Source organism: Drosophila rhopaloa, unplaced genomic scaffold, assembly GCF_018152115.1.
Source record: "Drosophila rhopaloa isolate 14029-0021.01 unplaced genomic scaffold, ASM1815211v1 contig_155, whole genome shotgun sequence".
In the NCBI taxonomy this organism is placed as follows: Eukaryota; Metazoa; Arthropoda; class Insecta; order Diptera; family Drosophilidae; genus Drosophila; species Drosophila rhopaloa.
The window spans coordinates 2,850,152-2,871,075 of NW_025335034.1; the positions used below are offsets into that span (position 1 = coordinate 2,850,152).

The 20,924-nt window shown below is 39.7% G+C and overlaps 3 protein-coding genes across 4 annotated transcripts; 2 read left to right on the top strand and 1 right to left on the bottom strand.

Annotated features, from left to right (window-relative positions):
* The first annotated feature begins 3,625 nt into the window (after positions 1 to 3,625).
* On the top strand, positions 3,626 to 5,738 carry LOC108047187 (hatching enzyme 1.2). Its single transcript, XM_044457050.1, has 2 exons — positions 3,626 to 3,876; positions 4,421 to 5,738. Exons 1-2 carry the CDS (start codon positions 3,630 to 3,632, stop codon positions 5,224 to 5,226), a joined length of 1,053 nt encoding a protein of 350 aa, XP_044312985.1. The 5' UTR covers positions 3,626 to 3,629; the 3' UTR covers positions 5,227 to 5,738.
* Positions 5,739 to 7,018: 1,280 nt separating this feature from the next.
* On the bottom strand, positions 7,019 to 7,512 carry LOC108047198. The gene is made up of 2 exons (XM_017127298.1): positions 7,261 to 7,512; positions 7,019 to 7,199 (listed from the first exon to the last, which is right to left on the bottom strand). The coding sequence occupies exons 1-2, from the start codon at positions 7,413 to 7,415 to the stop codon at positions 7,046 to 7,048; spliced, it is 309 nt and encodes a 102-aa protein (XP_016982787.1). The 5' UTR covers positions 7,416 to 7,512; the 3' UTR covers positions 7,019 to 7,045.
* A 1,634-nt stretch (positions 7,513 to 9,146) lies between these two features.
* LOC108047206 (ATP-dependent RNA helicase p62) lies at positions 9,147 to 17,985 on the top strand. Of its 2 annotated transcripts, XM_017127310.2 has the most exons (5): positions 9,147 to 9,595; positions 12,940 to 14,064; positions 14,294 to 14,532; positions 16,406 to 16,584; positions 17,037 to 17,985. In XM_017127310.2, exons 1-5 carry the CDS (start codon positions 9,183 to 9,185, stop codon positions 17,244 to 17,246), a joined length of 2,166 nt encoding a protein of 721 aa, XP_016982799.1. In that variant the 5' UTR covers positions 9,147 to 9,182; the 3' UTR covers positions 17,247 to 17,985. The 2 variants fall into 2 exon arrangements, with proteins under 2 accessions (XP_016982799.1, XP_016982808.1); XM_017127319.2 differs by lacking the exons at positions 16,406 to 16,584; positions 17,037 to 17,985 and adding an exon at positions 15,090 to 15,601 and having other exon boundaries at positions 9,489 to 9,595.
* The last annotated feature ends 2,939 nt before the right edge of the window (positions 17,986 to 20,924 follow it).

Here is a 20,924-nt window from a genome sequence, read left to right on the forward strand (position 1 = left end):
AGATATCAGTTTTTGGTGTCAAAATAAACCGAGGCGAAACGAAAACAAAAACATTGGGGGCCCAAACGGAAACAGAAACAGAAACTGAAACAAAGACAGAGACAGAGACAGAGACAAAAAAGCAGATGTTGGGGTATGTGTGACGTCATTACGTAATCAAATCAAATAACAATTTGTACTTTGTTAAATTTCTTGTCGCCATCGATTGCCGGCTGTCTTCGCCCCGACAAAAATGCAAATTTCCAATGTTTTATTTTTTCGTTGTTGTATTTCTTTGATTGTTTGTCGCCTTTGTGGCTTATTGTTTTTGCCTTCGATGTTTCTGTGTTTTATTACGTGACAACTTTGAATTAGTCGCTGGGTTTTGGCTTTGGATTCGTTCGCTCGGTTTCGATTGTTTGTGTTTTGCCTTTGATGCCTGCCATCCGCCATCTCCCTCGCTCCCTTCCTGTCCCCGTCTCTCTCCTTTTAGCCCTATGTGGCGCAAAATTACTCGGTGTCGCATTTTTATTGCCCAGCTGACACATAAAGTCAAGTGGCGAACTCAATCGAAGACAGACCCCTCAGCAGTGGACTTTTCAATGGGTTAAAGTGGGCCGAAGTGGGTCAATGTGGGTTAAAGCGGGGTGGGGGCAAAGGACAAGTTTATGATTCCAAGCAAAGGAAATATTGCAATTACAGTCCATATTGACAATCAGTCAGGGAAAAAATATGTGCCAAAAAAGAAAGAAATCTTGTTCGTTTGCTAACTTTTTTCAAAGAGAAGGAATATTTTTTACAGGTCAACGCTTTAATTTGTTGTCGATTTCAAGGTGTCGTTTTTCATGTTTTTCAGTTTATAACTAAGTCTTCAAAATTGGTTAAATAAAATAGCTTAAAGTACCATTTTAAGTACGAAAAAAAACAATGGGCCATATTGGCAAAAAGGGGTATTTGTATCTAAGTTTTTTCAATAAAAACTATATTTACTATTACCAAATGTCAATCATATTATAGCTTCAGACAGAAAATGTTTAAAACTATACATCCATAACACTTTACCTGCGATTTAAATTATGAACTATTCCTATGGAAATATACATATGTGCAACTATAGTGCCATACATAGCTATTATGATTGTGATAAGTAAATTAATTCGGTTGCCATCGACTCTCCATCTTAAGTCCAAAGCCCTCGATTAAGTTGCCCATTTCAAAATCAAAACTTAATTTGCCGCAAATGCAACTAATTCATTTCGGCTATCGCGATGAGATGTGTTTGAGCCAGATTCTTGTGCTGTTGTTGTTATGCTAATTAAAACGGAAAACTAATTTCGCCTAATTAATGATGACCGATTAAAGTGGATATTCAAATAAGCCCCTCCCAGATGGCGATAAGGTATTCCGGGTTAACAGTTTAAGCTTGCAACTGACTAATTGCAGTCCCAAGAAAGTGCAAAGTGCAGACCGATATTCCAGTGCAAGGTGTCACATATCAAAACCGTCCGACAAACAGACAGTTGGGTCGGAAAACAAACAAATGGAAAACCAGACAGACTGGCAGACAGTCAGTAAGAGAGTGGAATAGTGTGCACGCGAAAAATTAATTGGGTTTCTGGTAAACTCAAATAAAATTAATAAATATTTAAAATCTGAACAAATATATTTATTGTGAACCCCAATATAAAAGGAAATACAACTAAATTCTTACATCAAAATGTAACGCAAAATATATTTAATACTAATGCAAAAAACTGTATTTCTCAGTTTATAATTAAAAACAAAGTTTAGTTTTTTTTTTGTATTTCAGTCCACTTTTTCGAAATACTTCGTGTTGGGCTTGCTTTTAGCAAAGCCAAAAAGAGCAGAAGCGAAAACGTGAGGGCAGATTCCCCGTCGAAATCAATTTGCGAAATTTATTAAATTTAAACGTTTAGCGATAGCGTGAACCTGACCAACGACAACAATAACACGTAAAGTAAATTGAAAAAAATAAACCGAAACATTGATGTCCCTACAGTAATGATATAATATTTTTAACGAGCAAGTGAGTCGCCATAATTTAAGAGCATTCCACAATTGACACTATTTTTTTATACCCTTGCAGAGGGTATTATAATTTTGGTCAAAAGTGTGCAACGCAGTGAAGGAGACATCTCCGACCCTATAAAGTATATATATTCTTGATCAGGATCACCTCCTGAGTTGATATAGCCATGTCCGTCTGTCCGTCTGTCCGTCTGTCCGTCTGTCCGTCTGTCTGTCCGTCTGTCTGTCCGTCTGTCTGTCCGTCTGTCTGTTTCTACGCGAACTAGTCTCTCAGTTTTAAAGATATCGAATTGAAACTTTGCACACACCCTTCTTTCCTTTGCACGCAGTATATAAGTCGGAACGGCCGGGATCGGCCGACTATATCCTATAGCTGCCATATAACTGATTGATCGGAAATGCCATAACTCTGCTGTTTGTTAAGTTAGGAAGTTGGAATTTTATATGGGTTTTATATTTGGCCAATCAATCCGACCTACCAAATTTCATAAAGATCGGCCGACTATATCCTATAGCTGCCATATAACTGATTGATCGGAAATGCCATAACTTTGGTGTTTGTGAAGTTAGGAAGTTGGGATTTTCTATGGGTGTTATATTTGGCCTATCAATCCGAACTACCAAATTTCATAAGGATCGGCCGACTATATCCTATAGCCACCATATAACTGATTGATCGGAAATGCCACAACTTTGGTTTTTGTTAAGTTAGGAAGTTGGGATTTTCTATGGGTTCTATTTTTAACCAATCAATCCAACCTATCAAATTTCATAAGGATCGGCCGACTATATCCTATAGCTGCCATATAACTGAACGATTGGAAATGCCATAACTTTGGTGTTTTTAAAGTTAGGAAGTTGGGATTTTTTATGAGTATTAAGATTGCATCATATGAATAATTTTGGAGAATATAATTTACAGAATATTCTGCAAGGGTATATCAACTTCGGCTCCGCCCGAAGTTAGCTTTTCTTTCTTGTTAATAATCAATTAATTCACGAAAAATATATACAATTAAAATTATTTTTTAAAAAATATGCATGTGTCACCGATTTATTTTGCTTAAAAAATATATTTTTATATACAAGTTTCATATAAAAATTAATTTTATTTAACGTTTGAAATATTATTCTACTATGTAAAAAAGAAGGGAATTACATTTGCAGTAGGCCATAAGCATTGAGAGACGTTGCCCAAAGCCGCTAACTCGATTTAAATTACGTGAGCGTCCAGTCAAGTTTAAGCCGAGTTTAATCGGAGAGTTTCGGCCAAGTTTGGTCAGAGAGTGCAAGCCGAGTTTAACTAGGGAGATTAAGCGGAGTTTGATCAGAGAGTTGGAGGCGCAAAAGTGAGAGGGAAGTGAGGTGCAGTGCAGCCGATAGATTTGGGTTTTGTTTACACGCGGCCGATTGCGTGGCGTCTGCCCAACATTCAGCATTATTTAGTTTTTATTTTCGCACATTTTGCATAAATTAAAGTGCCAGGCGGGCTGACAATCTGGCCGGCGGACTGCAGACTGCTGGTGGCTCTTGGGCTCTTGGGATCTTGGGCTTTCGGGCCAGGTTCAGTTACCAATTTCGTGTGCAGCCGTTCGGTTTGAATGCGGCATGGCGTGGCTACATTGAGCAAACAGCGATCGAATGGAAATATGGTCACAGCAATGGCAAATCCCAGCTCTATAATGTGTGCTCAGTTGAGTGGATCGGCGGTGGTGCAGGTGCTCGTGCTGGCGGTGGTGCTAGTGATGCTATCGGCTCCACCGGCCAGTGAAAGTGCCAAGCTCCCGGACCGCCAATATCCCGCTGGAGTGGATTTCTTCGAGCACGAGTTCACCAGTTTGGCGGCAGGTGCGTTCCACTCCCAGTTTTTTCCAAATACCTAATTTAATCATTGAATGCATTTATGTTCAACTTCAATCGTTTGGGCCTTAAGTTGCTTTTTAAGGTGCTTTTAAACATTCAACATTTTATTCATTCACATGCTTGTAGATCCGATTTTCATTTTATATTCCGATTTTTAAAGAAGGTATTATAGGACCATTAAAAATGTACCTTCCTAACAAAAAATTAAAGGTTTTCACGAGCTTAAATTCTAAAGCACCCAATAAATAAGAAGATTACTAAGTTTAAAGTTATCCTGTGGCAAAACATGTTTTTTTTTTAATTTTGAGCAGATCTTGCTTATGTTAACTCTGCAAATCCAAACATTTATAGTTTCTATTATTTTATTATTTTTTGTTCTTAAGTACATACTTCTATGAGCTATATTTTTTTTAAAGACATTTAAGGATTTTTATTATTACTCAAAATGTATTTTACTAAGCATTTATTGATAAGCTTTTAAAGTATGTGAAATATTTCTATGAACCAGACTAATTCCTTTTCCCGACAGACGAATACGACCCCTTTGGCCCCGATATTGGCGATGATGACTTGGGAATCGACGATCCGGAGACAATGCCTCGCCTGTTTCAAGGAGACATTGCCATCGATCCGTACACCTATATCACTCTTCGTCTGGGGGTAAATCCAATGAGACATCCAAAACGACTCTGGCCGAATGGAACGATTCCCTTCGAGATCAGTCCACGCTACGCCAATCCGGAAAGGGAGGCTATAATTCAGGCCGTGAAAACCTTCAATTCCCTAACTTGCGTGCGGTTTGTGCCCTACGATGGAGAGGTGGATGACTACCTCTTGATCGAGCCACCTGTGGAAGGGCCCCAAGGATGCTGGTCCTATGTGGGAAGAAGGGGGGGAGAGCAGGTGGTGTCCCTCCAAAGACCCGATGACAACAGTGCCCACTGTTTCAGCAGCGAGGGAAGAATAATGCACGAACTGATGCATGCCATAGGCATATATCACGAACAATCCCGAGCCGATCGCGACAACTTTGTGAAGATCCACTGGGACAATATCGTCCCTCGATTCAGAAAGAACTTCAAACTGGTCTCGAAGAAAAAGGGGAAGTACGCCTTCGATTACGACTACAATTCAGTGATGCACTACGGGGAGTTTTACTTCAGCAAGCGGAAGGGCGAGAAACCCACCATGACCCCTTTGCAGCCAGGAGTTAGGATCGGACAGCGAAAGACCATTAGCAAGATCGACTGCCTCAAGATCAACGAGTTGTACGGATGTCTGCAAGGTCGGAGGGCCAAAATGTACCGCAGCTTCTGCCATCTACTTGGTCTGTAAATGCATTCTGATCCAGAGATTTTATAAATCACATTGATTTGTTATTTAATAAATTAATTCGTAGACTTTAATAAACTGTCTCCAGTGTTGTGTGAAACGGAAGAGGAAAAACATACATAAAAGTGGAACTAGTAAAAAAATTATAAAAATCAATTCTTGGAAATTAGACCCGAATACTTTAAATCTTCACAATAATAGGGAAAATGCATTAAGGGCCGGCTTCTCGTCTTCATACCACATATAAAGATCAAACATTTCAAAACATTCAAGCTGAACATCTGCTTTAAATTTAAATTATAAATTTGAGGGTATATTTACTTTGTTAAAACCTATGTTGCACGTAGTAGAAAGCGTATTCGATTATAAAAAGTATATACATATGTATATTCTTGATCAGGATAACTAGTCGTTGAGATTTCGGAAACTAAAAGAGTCAAAGATTCAGTATTTCACGCCCATTCTAACATTCCCAAATCGCAAAATTCTGTCATGTCACTCTGAATTATTGTAGATGCCAGTGCTAAACAGTTTATGTTTATTCGGTCAATATTTATTGACACAACAAAACTTTTGGAAATAGATCCATTATTTTAGAAGTTACTAGCTGACGAATTTTGTTTCGCCTTAGAATTTCATTATTTTTAATTTGTTATGTTTGGATAATAAATTTTAAAAAACAAAATAATTTTTATGATTTTTGGCTCGGTATATTTTATGGATTTACTAGACTCAACTTTCCACAATTGATTAAAGGTCATGGCGAATGCAGGACGGATCGGAAATTAAAGTCACTTGATCTTCGGGATCCGCGGAAAGAGAGATTTCTCACAAATCACATTGTTCATCAATTTACTTACCACCACGTCGCAAAGTTTTGTTTGTTTTATATTTCGAAGAATGACTACTACGAAGCCAAACCTTAGTACCAAATCCATAGAGTTTAAACATGCAGTTGGATAGTTAGTGGCTTCAACATCATGTGTTACACAGTTCATAGATTATAATGAATATAATTCACTTTCTGAATTATATAGTTTAATTCTACTATTTATTCTTCGCAGCTAACATTTTTCGGTACTTAAGCATTTAATGATGACGTTTTGAGAATACTTTATTGATAGGTTCTCCTTTCGATGAGACAAAGCTACACAAATTCTGAGGAAATTATTTCGCCATCAGATGTATCGATCAGCAATACAACTCTCATGAAGTTTCTTCACAAGAATTATGAATTATAGTAAAAGCTAGAGACAAGACGTTATTTTGTCGGCAGCAGTTTTTGGCGAAAATCGCCAGACAGTAAAATCATTTCGCCTCCAAAACATCTCGAGTCATTGCATTTGTCCCAGATGATCTTGGATGGTAATAAAACTTTCCTCATGGCGAAGGGTTTGGCAAACATTACATGTTGGTTCTTCAATAGTTAAAGATTTTATGCTGAATGCGTTTAAAATACAAAATATTTTTCTTATTGAGCATATTCACGTTTCTATTCCCGATTTAACGCGTCATTCATTTCACCATTGTTTTGACATATTTTTAGTAAAGAGCAAATCCCGAATATGGAAGAACGGAATTTCCTAAACTGACACGAATTTGTATATAATAATCTTCTGACATTTAATCCTTGTATTTATGCCACAGGCTAGATGCGTTCGATGAAAATTACGCGAAAAATAATAGGAAATAATATGCATATCTGACTTAGAGAGGCAAAGACAACTACATACTTCGACGATACGACAAACGTCCCAATTTATACCATTAACAATCCGCAGTAACTCAAATGATGTTGGCCATGCAATTGAACAATTTCTATTTATTTCAGTGGCTCCCAGCAGATGGGGCAGTATCTGGAAATATCGCGATACATCCCGAAACAGGCATTGTCCAGAGCATGGAAGCAATTCAGGAAGTGCATGTCTCCCTGCTTCATATCCATCAGACACACGATGCACTTGTCGCCCGGCACGCTGCAAAGAAGTGAAGGATTTGGAGAAGCTTTTCTTGAACTCCGCTGACTCCTGGACTTACCTGCGCCGCGTACGCAGATCCCTGATTTTCCGGTCCAGTCTGGCATACTCTCCGTCCTCATCGCTGCTAATCTTAAGAGGCGGCTCTTTGCTCTTTCTCTTCAAGTAGAGAACCGTGAGTGCGCTCGCCAAAACCAAGAAGCAAAAGAAAATCATTTTTCACCGGAAATAACGCAATTCAAAGAATCAAATAAGCAATTGATATGAAACGCCAATGGGTTTTTGAAAATCCCCATAAATATAAATGCTGCGTAGGCAGATGGGCTTTATAAAAATACCAAATCAGAATTAGGTCCTCTAAAACTAAATACTGAGTATATACACTAAAGCCTAGTATTCAGATCGACAAACGAGTATGCTAACGTAAAAACTTTAATCTTTCCAGTGTGACCAAAATTTAAAAGATATTATCAAATACCTTGGCAAGACAAGTCTGCCGCTGTACAAAAATATTAAAAAACAATACAATTTAAATTTAACAGTTGTTTTTTTTAATTTACTGATAATTATTTGCTTATTTAAAGTTCATAGCTGCACTTTTATTTTTCTTTTTCGTACATTCTGGACCTAAAAAACATTTTGCTCTGACAAGAGGCACCCCAGATAGTATTAATGTTATTTTGTCCTCACATGTAAACACCTGCAATCGACTTTTGTGAGTTTTTTGAGTTTTTCACTCTATTTCTTATAATGTTCAGTGAGAAGCGCACGCCAAAAGATTAAATTTTTTAATCTTTTCGCTAGGGTTCACCCAAAGTTCATTTCCGCAGACTGGCAACGCTATGGAATTTTTTGATATTTTTTCGTCGATCAGGGGACCGACGTGAAAAAAAGGCCTGACGAAAAATGAACGCCAGCTGTTTGCCTCTCGCTCTCTCTCATGACTGGCGTACGGTTTTCGTCGATCTGGATACTAGGCTTAACTGACTAAACTCAGACCGAAAAACATGTTGGAGAGTTTTTTAATTTTAACTTTTTGTCCACAAACCCAGCTAATTGAAAGTAAACCGTAGGACACTCAGTTCTGATGAATTCTGAAACATGCGGACACCCTGGAAAGATTAAAGTAAATAATAGTTCAGATTTATATGACTTGAGGAACCAGATGGTATTTTTTTTTCAATTTTTAGATGCGGGTTAACTTTTATTATAAAGCCTAGTACTTCGCCAACTCCCAAAAAAAAGGATAATAGATAATTTGAAATCAGCTGTCTGTATTTTGCTTAACTGCCTAAAGCCAAATTGTTAATGTCTGCTTTATTCACCCTATAAATTTTAATTAATACTCCCACATCTTTTTTAAATTTTTCAATATCAATTTTCAATTATAGCCAATTCTTTTGCACTATTTTTCATGGCAAATATTTCGAATGAACATTTCATATTTTTATTAAGTAAATTGATGTGCGATTGGCAAAATGTGAAAATTTGAACCAGTGGAACTGCGCTATTAATTAATGAATTTTATTTTGGAACTTTTTTTGGCCATTTAATAGAACAATTCAGTTGCTACTTGCATTTATCTTTGCGGCAATGTTTTCATATAACAGTAGTCTATGCGAAAGCTGTTCTGTGATTTTGTTTTAAAGTTAAAGGTAATCTTATGGATCCAGCACTGTAAACACCTAATGAAAAACACCCAAAATCTAAATAGTGGAAGCCTGGCTTCAACATCCAGCCCTGGTAGTTTTCAGTATTGTGTGAAACTACGAAATGGGTTGAGTCTCTGCTATAATATGGTCACTCTACACGACATTTTCTCTCGGTCGTGGAGCGGGCACACTAAAAGCCGTTGCTCGAATTTTCGCCTCCATCTACGGCCACTCTAATTTTGGACGAGGTTAGGTAAGACACGCGCGGATGCCGCGCAGCTGTGGATAATTAATTGGCATAACCGAAAAGTGTATTTTGCCGTTGTGAAATATGCTAAAACTAGTGCAATATATGGCCCGCCGGGTGGGCGGGTCCACGCCCCAATCAGCCGCCTGCGGCTGGGGCAACTTGCTATTGATTTCCCCGGGTTCGGGTTCCGAGAAATGTATAACGCAACGTCGCCATTTTCTTTTCTCCTCCGCCAGCAGCGGCACTTTCGCTCCTTCTTCGCTCTGCAACGAACACCGACAACAGTTCCACGGGAGTCGCAGGAATCGGGAGATACTACTAGCACCAGCACTACTGTCATCCAGTAGTCTCCAGTCGCAGCGGGCTTTTCGAGAAAGTTCGAACCTAGACGACCTCACAGATTCCATCCCGAGAGCAGGGCATCGGACGAGACGAAAGTCGCTTTTTACCGATCCAGACGAGAATAAAGAGGAAATCAAGATTGAAGGAATAATGTAAGTATTAGCATTACTTAGGAAACGCGTTTAATTTTTTCCGCTGTCGCCATTTTATCGCCCTTCATTTCTTTTTTCTCTACACCTACAAAAGCGAGTGAGAGGTGATGAGTAATTAGTGGAAGCGAAAAAAAGATATGGCAAAGAGGCAGAGAGAGAGAGAGCGCGGAGGAAAAACACATGGTTTGCTAAATTTTGACAGTTCGAGGTTTTTTTTTTTGTTTATCCCCCACATCCGCAAAGGAATAGAAAAAGCAACAAGAACGACAGCGCACGTCATAAAAAGAATTTGCCTGATTTGTGAAACGTGTTCTTGCTTCGTTTGCTTTTTTATAGCATTTTAATTTGTCTGTATGCCCCAAACACGAACACGCGCACACACACAGCCGCATATATGCATACATATATTTGTATGCATGTGAGTATATGCCTGTTGACGGCGGCATTTTTCGCGTGCTTGTAGAACAGTTTCGTGTATGTATAACAGTCGGCGGCTGTCACTGGCTAACGCCGTCCCGCTCACTCGCCAACATGCCTTTCTCTCGTGTTCTTTCGTTTGCTCACACGAGGTTTTTGTATCACGATGTTTCTGGTACTTTTGCCCAACTTCACTAATGCGAACGAAATTAAGAGGCAATAAATGTCTCATTTCTCGGAGCTTTATAATACCGTAAATAAAATTGTTTGTTTTGCTTGGTTTATGCATAAATCGAAGTTTATTTGCTTCATAATCTCGAGGTCGTGTTTGGTATTAATGTTTCTCAAACACAATTCAATTATTTTTTGCACTTTTTAATTCTTGATTCTCGGTTTAAATTAAGACTAGAGCCAAATATTTAAAAACCAAAATTGATATTGAGATTTTGTGATTGTCTCTATTATTATGTTATTTACGCTTTAAACGTTTATGTAGTCTTCGGACGTTTTCTCTAATCTCTGTGTGAAAAAAAAGGAAAATATTTTTATTTTTAAAAAAATTATACCTCATCAAATGTTCAACATCGAACTAATTTCATGCAAATCCAATATAAAGATAATTTTTAATTTTCATAAAAACCAATGTTTTTCGGTTGAAATCAAAATAGAAGAACCAAATGAAAGGCAAATTGGAAATATATCTTCAAAAATTTAAGTGAATCAATAGCCCTGTTCTCGAATTCATCCCATCACATAAACGGCACCATTAGTCTAAAATGTCAAATGACGCCAATTGATTATGATGAGGAGTTTTCCCCTTTTGGCTAGCTCGCGATTCGTCTTTTCGCATGTCAAAAAGCGACAGGTAGACACACAGAAAGTCGGAGGTGCCCCATGGGATTTCCCCCCTCGGGTGTTTCCCCCCTCGAAACTAGGGACGAGACATTTGGCTGTCTCATAAATGTTCATAGCGTTCCGCTCCGCTAGTTGGGCACAAATGTTAGCGTGCCACTGGGCCCTACAAATAGACATTTGGGGCGGTATGGGGTTCCAAATTGACAGAGCAATAGACAAGCAAAAAGGAGGGATTGGATCGAGGAGGTTGGCTTTGCATAGTGTACCCCAAAGTGTTGGCAACTAAAGATCACACAAATCTAGCTAGGAAAAATATAACAAAGTTTTGGGAAGTGTTTTCAATGATGAATGAAATAAAGGGTACCTTTAAATAGATTTTTTCAACTCTGCAAAAATCTATTTTAACTATTTGTATCTAATTAATTAATGATTTTAAAATTATTTCGCATAAGTTATTGATTTATTTATATTTTCTTGAGAGTTTGAATTTGATTTATATTAACTTGAGAGTTGGTTTACCTTTTTAACCACCTCGAATGTAAATCTTGAAGAACTTGTAATGCTACGAAACTATATATTTTTTTGACTATGGCCAGATCTGACTAGAAACTAGCCAAGCTGGCAATACTGCCCCCGAGTTGATTAATGCCAGAGCAATAAACACAGGGCTTTGTACCCGGGGTGGTTTAGTTGAGCAGTTTAGGGCAGGTAAATTGGGGTGGATAAGCGCGGTGAATGGGAGTAATAGTAACCCTGCTCGAATTGCATGTTGTTGTCAATCAAATTTCCTTTACTGTTTGTATTATTCGAAATTTATTTAATTTCCCTAACACGCAATTAGTTTTATTTAAGTTTATTGCGGTTGTAGCACAACTCCATGTCAGCTGTTTAGCAGCGTCGAAAGAAATCGAAAAGCGAAGAGTTACCTTCCAAAGTCGACCAGTCGCAGTTGAAATCCAAGTCCCAACTAGCAGACGTCTAAACGGCAGCATGCGAGCAAAGTAAGCCACCAAGTCACTCGTTTCTTTTTCCCCATTTTTCTGCCAAAGAAATACTTAAGAAAAGAAAATGCAGCTGTCGAGGCCGAGCCGAAAAATAAAATCATAGTTGAATATTGTTAAATTGCTGAAGGTTGTTTTTGCTCAAAAAATAGAGCAGAGACAGCCTTCTCATTCGAATTGATACCAAAACGTTGTTGGCTAAAGTGCGCAGCACAAAATAATTATAGATGGAAGATAAGAAGGAATTGATTAAACAAATGTACATCGTAAACCATATAAAAGATACCACCACGCCCTTTAAAGTTTACTTTATAAGTTTGTGAAATAGCAATTTACGAAATTTGAATGCGATAAATCTGGTCAATCATTCAAATTGTATTGAAATTGTTAATTAACGTAAATGTGAAGTTTAGTTTTACATTTGGTTTGCCTTCTGCCAGTCTAAAAATACAAATTTAAAAACAAAATGGAGAAATTCCACAGAAATTTGAGTCAGCAATATAAATTAAATAAAATCGTTCGTTTTAAATTAAGTAAACAAAATGTCTTGATAGGCTGAGACGAGACCGAGTAAACGTTGCTTGATGCAAACTAAGCATAAATGGACGATGGTATGTGGGAATTATATTTCTGTACAGAGCATTAAACCCTTAAATCACTTAACACGCAGTTAATCTATACTATTACAGAACTAATTAAGATTTTCACACGTTTTATCATACACAAAAAAATTTGGTTAATTCGAGTTGAAAATTGAATAATTGGTAAATCTACATAAACAATGGGTGGTTATAGCTTATCAAGAAACACTTGTAAATAGTTTATTAGAGTATTATCACGGCCTTGGAAAAAAACAACAATGTGCGAACTTTATTTATTGCACAACTTGAAAACAAATTTATAAACCAAATTGAAGTTGTGAATTTTATTGAAAGCATATAAGTTATTTCCCCGAAGATGAACTAAGCTGCAAGGTGATAAATATGTGAGGTTTCTTTTCTTGAGCGTTCCTTTTTTATAAAAGTAGATAAATTACATTTGTTAACTAATTTTTTGTCTATTGTTTTTCAGGGCACCACACGATCGCGACTTTGGTCACAGTGGACGTGGCGGTCGCGGAGGCGATCGAGGCGGAGATGACCGGCGCGGTGGAGGCGGCGGGGGTGGCAATCGCTTCGGTGGCGGAGGCGGTGGCGGCGGCGGTGACTACCATGGCGTAAGAAATGGACGCGTAGAGAAGCGTCGTGATGACCGCGGAGGCGGCAACCGTTTCGGTGGCGGCGGAGGTGGATTTGGAGGCGATCGCCGTGGAGGAGGCGGTGGCGGAAGCCAGGATCTCCCCATGCGCCCAGTCGACTTCTCCAACCTAGCTCCCTTCAAGAAAAACTTCTACCAGGAACACCCCAACGTGGCTGGCCGTTCGCCCTACGAAGTTCAGCGGTATCGCGACGAGCAGGAGATCACAGTACGCGGACAAGCGCAGAATCCCATCCAAGATTTCTCCGAGGTCTATCTGCCCGACTACGTCATGAAGGAGATCCGCAGACAGGGCTACAAGGCGCCCACCGCCATCCAGGCGCAGGGCTGGCCCATCGCTATGAGTGGCTCGAATTTCGTTGGCATTGCCAAGACAGGATCGGGCAAGACACTGGGCTACATTCTGCCCGCCATTGTCCACATCAACAACCAGCAGCCGCTGCAGAGGGGCGATGGACCCATCGCCCTCGTGCTGGCCCCCACCAGGGAGCTGGCCCAACAGATCCAGCAGGTGGCCACTGAATTCGGTTCCTCGTCGTATGTGCGCAACACCTGCGTCTTCGGCGGAGCCCCGAAGGGCGGCCAAATGCGGGATCTGCAGCGCGGCTGCGAGATCGTAATTGCCACACCCGGACGTCTCATCGATTTCCTTTCTGCCGGCTCCACGAACCTGAAGCGCTGCACCTATCTGGTGCTGGACGAGGCTGATCGCATGTTGGACATGGGCTTCGAGCCCCAGATCAGGAAGATCGTCTCGCAGATCCGGCCCGACCGTCAGACGCTCATGTGGAGCGCTACCTGGCCCAAGGAGGTCAAGCAGTTGGCCGAAGACTTTTTGGGCAACTACATCCAGATCAACATTGGCTCTTTGGAGCTGTCCGCCAACCACAACATCCGCCAGGTGGTGGATGTTTGCGACGAGTTCAGCAAGGAAGAGAAGTAAGTGGAGTCGATTCTTTTAATGAGAATACATTTCTGGATCTTCTAAAACAATTAAGTTTTTGAATCGTAACTTAAGTATTTAAGATTAGTTAATTGACAGTTTTAAACTCAAGAGCTGAATGCATATTTTAGATTTATTTTGATCAACAACATTTTGAACCATCTTTAAAAGTAATTTTTTTTCAAAGTATTTAAAACTAATTTTTACTTCTTTTTTTCAACTCAGATTAAAGACCCTCCTGTCCGACATCTATGACACCAGCGAAAGCCCCGGCAAGATCATCATTTTCGTGGAGACGAAGCGGCGCGTGGACAATCTGGTGCGCTTCATCCGGAGTTTCGGCGTTCGTTGTGGAGCTATCCATGGCGACAAGTCGCAATCAGAGCGAGACTTCGTCCTGCGCGAATTCCGCTCGGGCAAGTCCAACATCCTGGTGGCCACCGATGTGGCAGCCCGTGGACTGGGTAAGTTTGCTCCCACTTCGGCGTAGATTACCTCGTAGTTTGCGGCCAGATGAGAGAATGTTTTGGAGGGCCCTGCTAGCGATAAGGTCACACTTGCTAGGGCCATTGCTTACATACCATCACAACAAGAGTAAACCGCACCTAACCGATCACCCACCATCACTACACATTACCCACCACATGCGAGCAGAACTTAAATCCGAAACCCACCCACCCGAATCCCCTAACCGCACCTAGAGATATATTCCGGTATATCGAATCCACATCTAGCGAGCGCGCCAATTCAGAAACAGTTCTTAGACATAAGCCGAATGCCAAAATCGAATAATCAACTTGAACTTTTACCCCACCCCCTGACCCTGACCCACACCCCGTCCCGCCCCCACCCGAAACACCCGGCCCAACCCCTGCTAAAAAATGTATGGAATGCGTATGCTTCATGTGCATTGTGGTGTACCTGGTACACACACATCTTTTGTCTTTGTGCGTGTCTCTCTGCCTCTTTCTCTCTCTCTCTCCCTCTCTCTCTCTCTTTCTTGTTTCTTTCTCGTTTACAGAGGCCGATTTTGGTAGTATGATGGGGAGGATAATGAATGAGCGGCGACCACTGCGAACACTCGTGACTTGAGCGACTTTTGCCAACATCAGATCTGTATTGATGATATTTGTTGATACCACACCCTGTGTGATATTATTGCGCAAAAGGACCGATGAAAGTTCTCAGATTCAGACGGTCGAGAGACACGAATATCGAATATCCCCAACATCATGCATCATATGTGGCCTCTGCAGTCCCCGACTTTTTGTTGAGAAAGAATGATATGATATGATATGATATGATACGTTTTTGCGACCATGACTACCAACTACCAACCAAAACAACCAATCAACCAAAGATCCAACAACAACAACTGAACCGAGCCATCAGAGAGCCAGCTTTTTCCTCAGCAGTGGAAGGCGGAGGGCGGCGTGCAAAGTACTGATGCGGTGGCCTGGCCCTTGAGAAAGCACAAGAATTGGACATGCACCAAGCCGACAGCAACAGCAAAAGCAAAGCACATTGACACCACCCACACAACATAATACACACCCAAATAAGAACACCCGACATTTGCTTAAGCCGAGAGGACGAGATCAGGAGACGAGATGTGTGTGCTTTCGAGGATCAAGGCAAAGATGCTGCTGCTGAGTGCTGCGTCCTCCAAAAAGATCACCACCCACTGCCTGCGTTTGCCGCCGCATTACAAAAGCCCACTGCTCCTGGACGAAAAGGCGGCCCGCTTGTTGTTGTTAATCCTCCCAAAATGTGTTGAAATCTATATGTAATGGTCGTGGCTCCTCTCTGTGGTCATCTCCAAAATGGTCCATGTGAGAAGAGAGCTTAGTCAGAGGCGCACGCGGCTCAATGCAACAAACTCTCCGCTTCGCCGTGCGATCGAGATCGCTACCTTGTTGTTTCTGGGGAGAGTTTGGACCACGAGCTGCGCGACGCCAATCAGAGATTTTGATTGAGAGAAAAATTGAGTGAAACAATTTATAGCACCAAGAAGGTAACGTACATTTTGAAACATTTTCTTTTTTCTCTAAAAAAATACAAACCAAACCCACAAAACAAAAAAAACTACCATAGACTCAATAGTATGCTAACGTAAAAAAATACAACAAAAAAAGAAAAGACAAGTGTGTTCAAAGTGTTCAAAACATCTCGGAAAAACGCTAAAAATTGTTGCAAGCGAGCGCGCAGAACGGAAAATCATTTGGCAATTTGAAAACTGTTCGTCAATTATATATTATACCCCAATTACTTAGTTTAAACAGCCAAAAGCTCGCGACTAATCTTTACGCCTTCTCTTTTCCCCGGACATCTATGTAGACGTGGACGGCATCAAGTATGTCATCAACTTTGACTACCCGCAAAACAGCGAGGACTACATCCATCGCATCGGACGGACAGGACGATCCAACACAAAAGGCACCTCCTTTGCCTTCTTCACCAAGAATAATGCCAAGCAGGCCAAGGCGCTGGTCGATGTCCTCAGAGAGGCTAATCAGGTGAGTTGACGACTCTGGAATTGAGTTCAATGCTATTATTATTAGTAGGCAGTATAAACAGCTAATGAATGTACAAACTATTCATTTAATTAAATGTCCAAAAAGGCAGCGCCTTTCCATTTGTTAGGCAAAGAAGCTAGCTTTTAAAGCTAGTATATAAATGTCTTTCATTATCTATCGTTCGCCCAATCAAAAAAGTCTACAATTCTGTAAGAGCCCTGATAAATTGAGTCTATATTAACGTGTATCTGAGCTTTCTGATTTGATAGAAATCCTACTTTATGTAGAAATCTAAATTTTAAATTTAATAATCGATATTATTTGATATAAGCTATTGGCTAAAAAGTTAATGCAACTTTACTAAAAAATTCATGTATTTTGAGATGTTTAAAGCTGTTTATTAGTCAAGCGAAATTCGTAAAAATTCTAATGACTGTTAATTTCTTCTTCAGGAAATCAATCCTGCCCTGGAAAATATGGCCCGCAACTCCCGATACGACGGTGGCGGCGGACGCTCCCGTTACGGTGGCGGCGGCGGTGGTGGCGGTCGTTTCGGCGGCGGCGGCTTCAAGAAGGGCAGCCTGAGCAACGGACGCGGCTTCGGCGGAGGCGGCGGCGGTGGCGGTGGCGGCGGCGAAGGCAGACACTCGCGCTTCGACTAGATCGGGGACGGAAAAGCAGTAATAGAAGCTATAGAATCAGGAGATTTCAGTAGCTAAACTAAACCGCGCTAGGCCCTAAGTTAAATTAAGTTAATAGCCTAAGTTTAAGTTTTCGTACAACTTTCACCGAACCGCTGAGGTTTTTTCTCAGATTTTAATTCAGACTTAACCCCATATGGAACAACAAAAACCGGGCTATTTGAACATAGCAATTTTATGTTTAATCGATTTGTAAGTTATTTGACGCCGTACCGCGAGGTCGGCATACCACCCAATTTGAAAACATCAAAAACACTCTTTACTTAAACGCAAAAACCAATTTTCAAATATGATGTGATAATTTCTTAATTTAATGCAACGTATCACTAAACTAAAAACAAAGAAATGAAAACGTAGCGCGAGGAGTATAATGATGTAGTCGTGGAGAGGAGAAGGAGGAGTAAGGATCATTCCCGTCTGTACCGTCTTGATGACAATGAGCAAAGGCTGACGAGCGACCTTTGTTTGATAAATAAATTCTTCAATTTACTTTTTGAAAATTAACTTTTTGGAAACCTTTTATGGCTCAACCAGAATGTGTAAGAAATGAAAAACAAACGGGAAATCACATTAACTACTGACACTAAATACAAAAGAAAATCTGTATGTACAAGATGAGAATTTCTCACTTACAATTTAATTTTTCGGAAAAAATAATAAACGTGTGTGTATACCTACTACAACCTAAACCAACAACAAAGCTGCAGTTTTATGTATTGAATTCAACTAAATTGTTAGCGCACTGGTGGCTACAAAGGAATTCCATTTTCCATGAAAGGTTGCGGGTGTAAAATAATCGTGATTGCAGAAATATTTTCGCAGACATCATTAAGTGCGAGATTTGGCCGCTTTTGGCAGAGTGTCAATAGCACTTCCTTTTACCCCGTCGTAAAGCGTCAGATAAGAGAGCTGGGTTTGCTCGGGGTGGAAATATGAGTGATGTCGACTACGCTGGTTTGTAGCTATTGCGAAAGGGATTTATTTGTCGGAAACTACATTTTATGTTGAACAAATTGGAATCTTGGAAATAACAAATATTAATTTTTTGTGAAAATGGTTTTGCCCAAGAATGGAGCACCCGCGCTACCTCTTTTTTCAGATCTTTAGAATTAATTTGACAATACACGAAAACAAGTTCCATCCTTGTGTAGCGTGTTCAACAAATATATAAAAAAAAAATAGTTTGAAAACGTTACGAAAGTATTTAAAATATGAAATTAAATAATATGGGGAATAAAGCTTAATAATTTGGACAAAATAAATTCTTGTGAAGTTTTTTAGTTTCTCTATTGATCAAAATTTTTTTTTAAATAAAAAATTATATAAATTGTTTTGACCATTTTTTAAATATATACCTTTTAAAATAGTTCCAATATGGTTCTGATTATCGTTGAGTGTTTGAAATGATTTAAAACAATTAAGAAAAGTTGTACTCAAGTTTACTTTTCAGATTTCTACCAAAACGATTTGTCATGAAACGATATTCGATTCACATAATTTAAATGAACTAACTTTTTGGAAGAAATAAAAATAAATATCACTTTACTTTGTCTGCGGTTATTTTACTACGTTCTTAGAATCGATAGCTGGCAGCACTGGAGGAAGTAAATACGGAAGGACGGACAGCCGCCGTGTCCTGTCTTCTGACACCACATTTAGACGCAATGAAGCCAATTCACTTTCGACTTCGGCCTGCTTCGTGCCTTGGTTCCATGTTCTCCTTTGTCCACGGTCCACGCCCGTGCTCCTTATGACAAGTTAGTTGGGTTCTTGGGACCGGCCCGGTCCACTTACCCATTTGCACGACGGGCAGAGTTGTGGGCCGCTGCTCCATGGCGATTTCTGGGGCCCGATAATGACGCTTCTGGGGACGTGAATGTGGTCGGATTGGAGGACCTGCGATTCGCTGGCTGATGGTATGTACGTCGCGTTCTTGCGGTTGCGGTGGAGCCGAGGAGGAAGTCATTTGTTAAATTGCTTAAATTGGGCAACGCGTTTAAGGGGCGGAAAGAAGGTTTTGGTGGGAGCTTTGACTGGCGATATGTTAAGCAGAAGCAACTTGGGAAAATTGTTATCAAGTTTTGAAACGAAAGTTTGTTCTGGTCAGTACTGAGAAATTACTCTTGTCTTTTGCGGTGACTTGTCATGGCATGAACACAAAACTCGTTTAAAATTATGGACTATAGAAGTAAATCATCATCATCATCAGAAGCAATTGAAAATGTACATAATCCTTTTTAACAAATTCATTTTTAACAAATTTTCAAATTACTTACTTTGATTTAAATTAAATAAGATAAATTTGTTTTTCGATTTAAATTAAAAGAGTTTTTAATTGATTTTAAATAATGATAGTTATTTTCGTATATTTCATAAAAGAATTTATACCTCTTCAATGTTCTGTTCATTACTATTTCTGCATGGATAATGACTTCGAATAACATTTTAACAGAGGGTATTATAATTTTGGTCAAAAGTGTGCAACGCAGTGAAGGAGACATCTCCGACCCTATAAAGTATATATATTCTTGATCAGGATCACCTCCTGAGTTGATATAGCCATGTCCGTCTGTCCGTCTGTCTGTTTCTACACAAACTAGTCTCTCAGTTTTAAAGCTATCGAGTTCAAACTTTGCACACACCCTTATTTCCTTTGCACGCAGTATATATGTCGGAACGGCCGGGATCGGCCGACTATATCCTATAGCTCCCATATAACTGATTGATCGGAAATGCCATAACTTTGGTGTTTTTAAAGTTAGGAAGTTTGGATTTTTTATGAGTATCAAGAATGCATCATATGAATAATTTTGGAGAATATAATTTACAGAGTATTCTGCAAGGGTATATCAACTTCGGCTCCGCCCGAAGTTAGCTTTCCTTTCTTGTTCTCTTTACTAATGAGTGCGACCAAAAAGGCTTTAAGGTCGACAAGTCTCAGTTATGTAAGTTAAATTCTTTTAAAAAGTTTTTAATTAACAAATATCTATAAAATAAATAAAATGTTTTTCGGTATCAGCTGATTTTATCCAATTTCTATTTATGTTAATACCCAGAAGGTATTATAATTTCCAATGTAAAGTGAAACAGACTTTTCCAGCCCTATGAAATATTTAATACAATATCGTATAATTCTAAGGATCAATCGGAATTATGTAAGTTTTGTTTGTTTAGGATATATTGATATACGCATATGGTGAGGAATATAACCTTCGGCTTGCCGAGGTTTGCTCCCCTTTTTGTATATCTACAGGTGCATCCGCATAAACGGCACCACACTAATGTGTTATTCAGGAAACTTCCCTATTTCAGAAAGTAGATTCGAATGCTGTTATATATTGCTATAATTTAAGGCTAGGATTAATCCCATCCCCCGCCCAGTGATGATGGCCCCAAGTGGGGCATTAGGCAGCCACACAACATTTACTCCACGCACTCATCGCATTCGCAACTCCCGGCAAATTGCCTCCAGTCCGTCCACCTCGCTGCATCCACTTCTCCACCTCCTGAAGCCAAATTCCACGCTCCACATTTGGGTCTCTAGCTCATTTTCATTCTTATCCCCTAGCTTACACTAAAAAAGTTACGTGAGCATTTGGTAAATCGCAAGGCACTCTGATATAGCTTTTTTATTTTAAT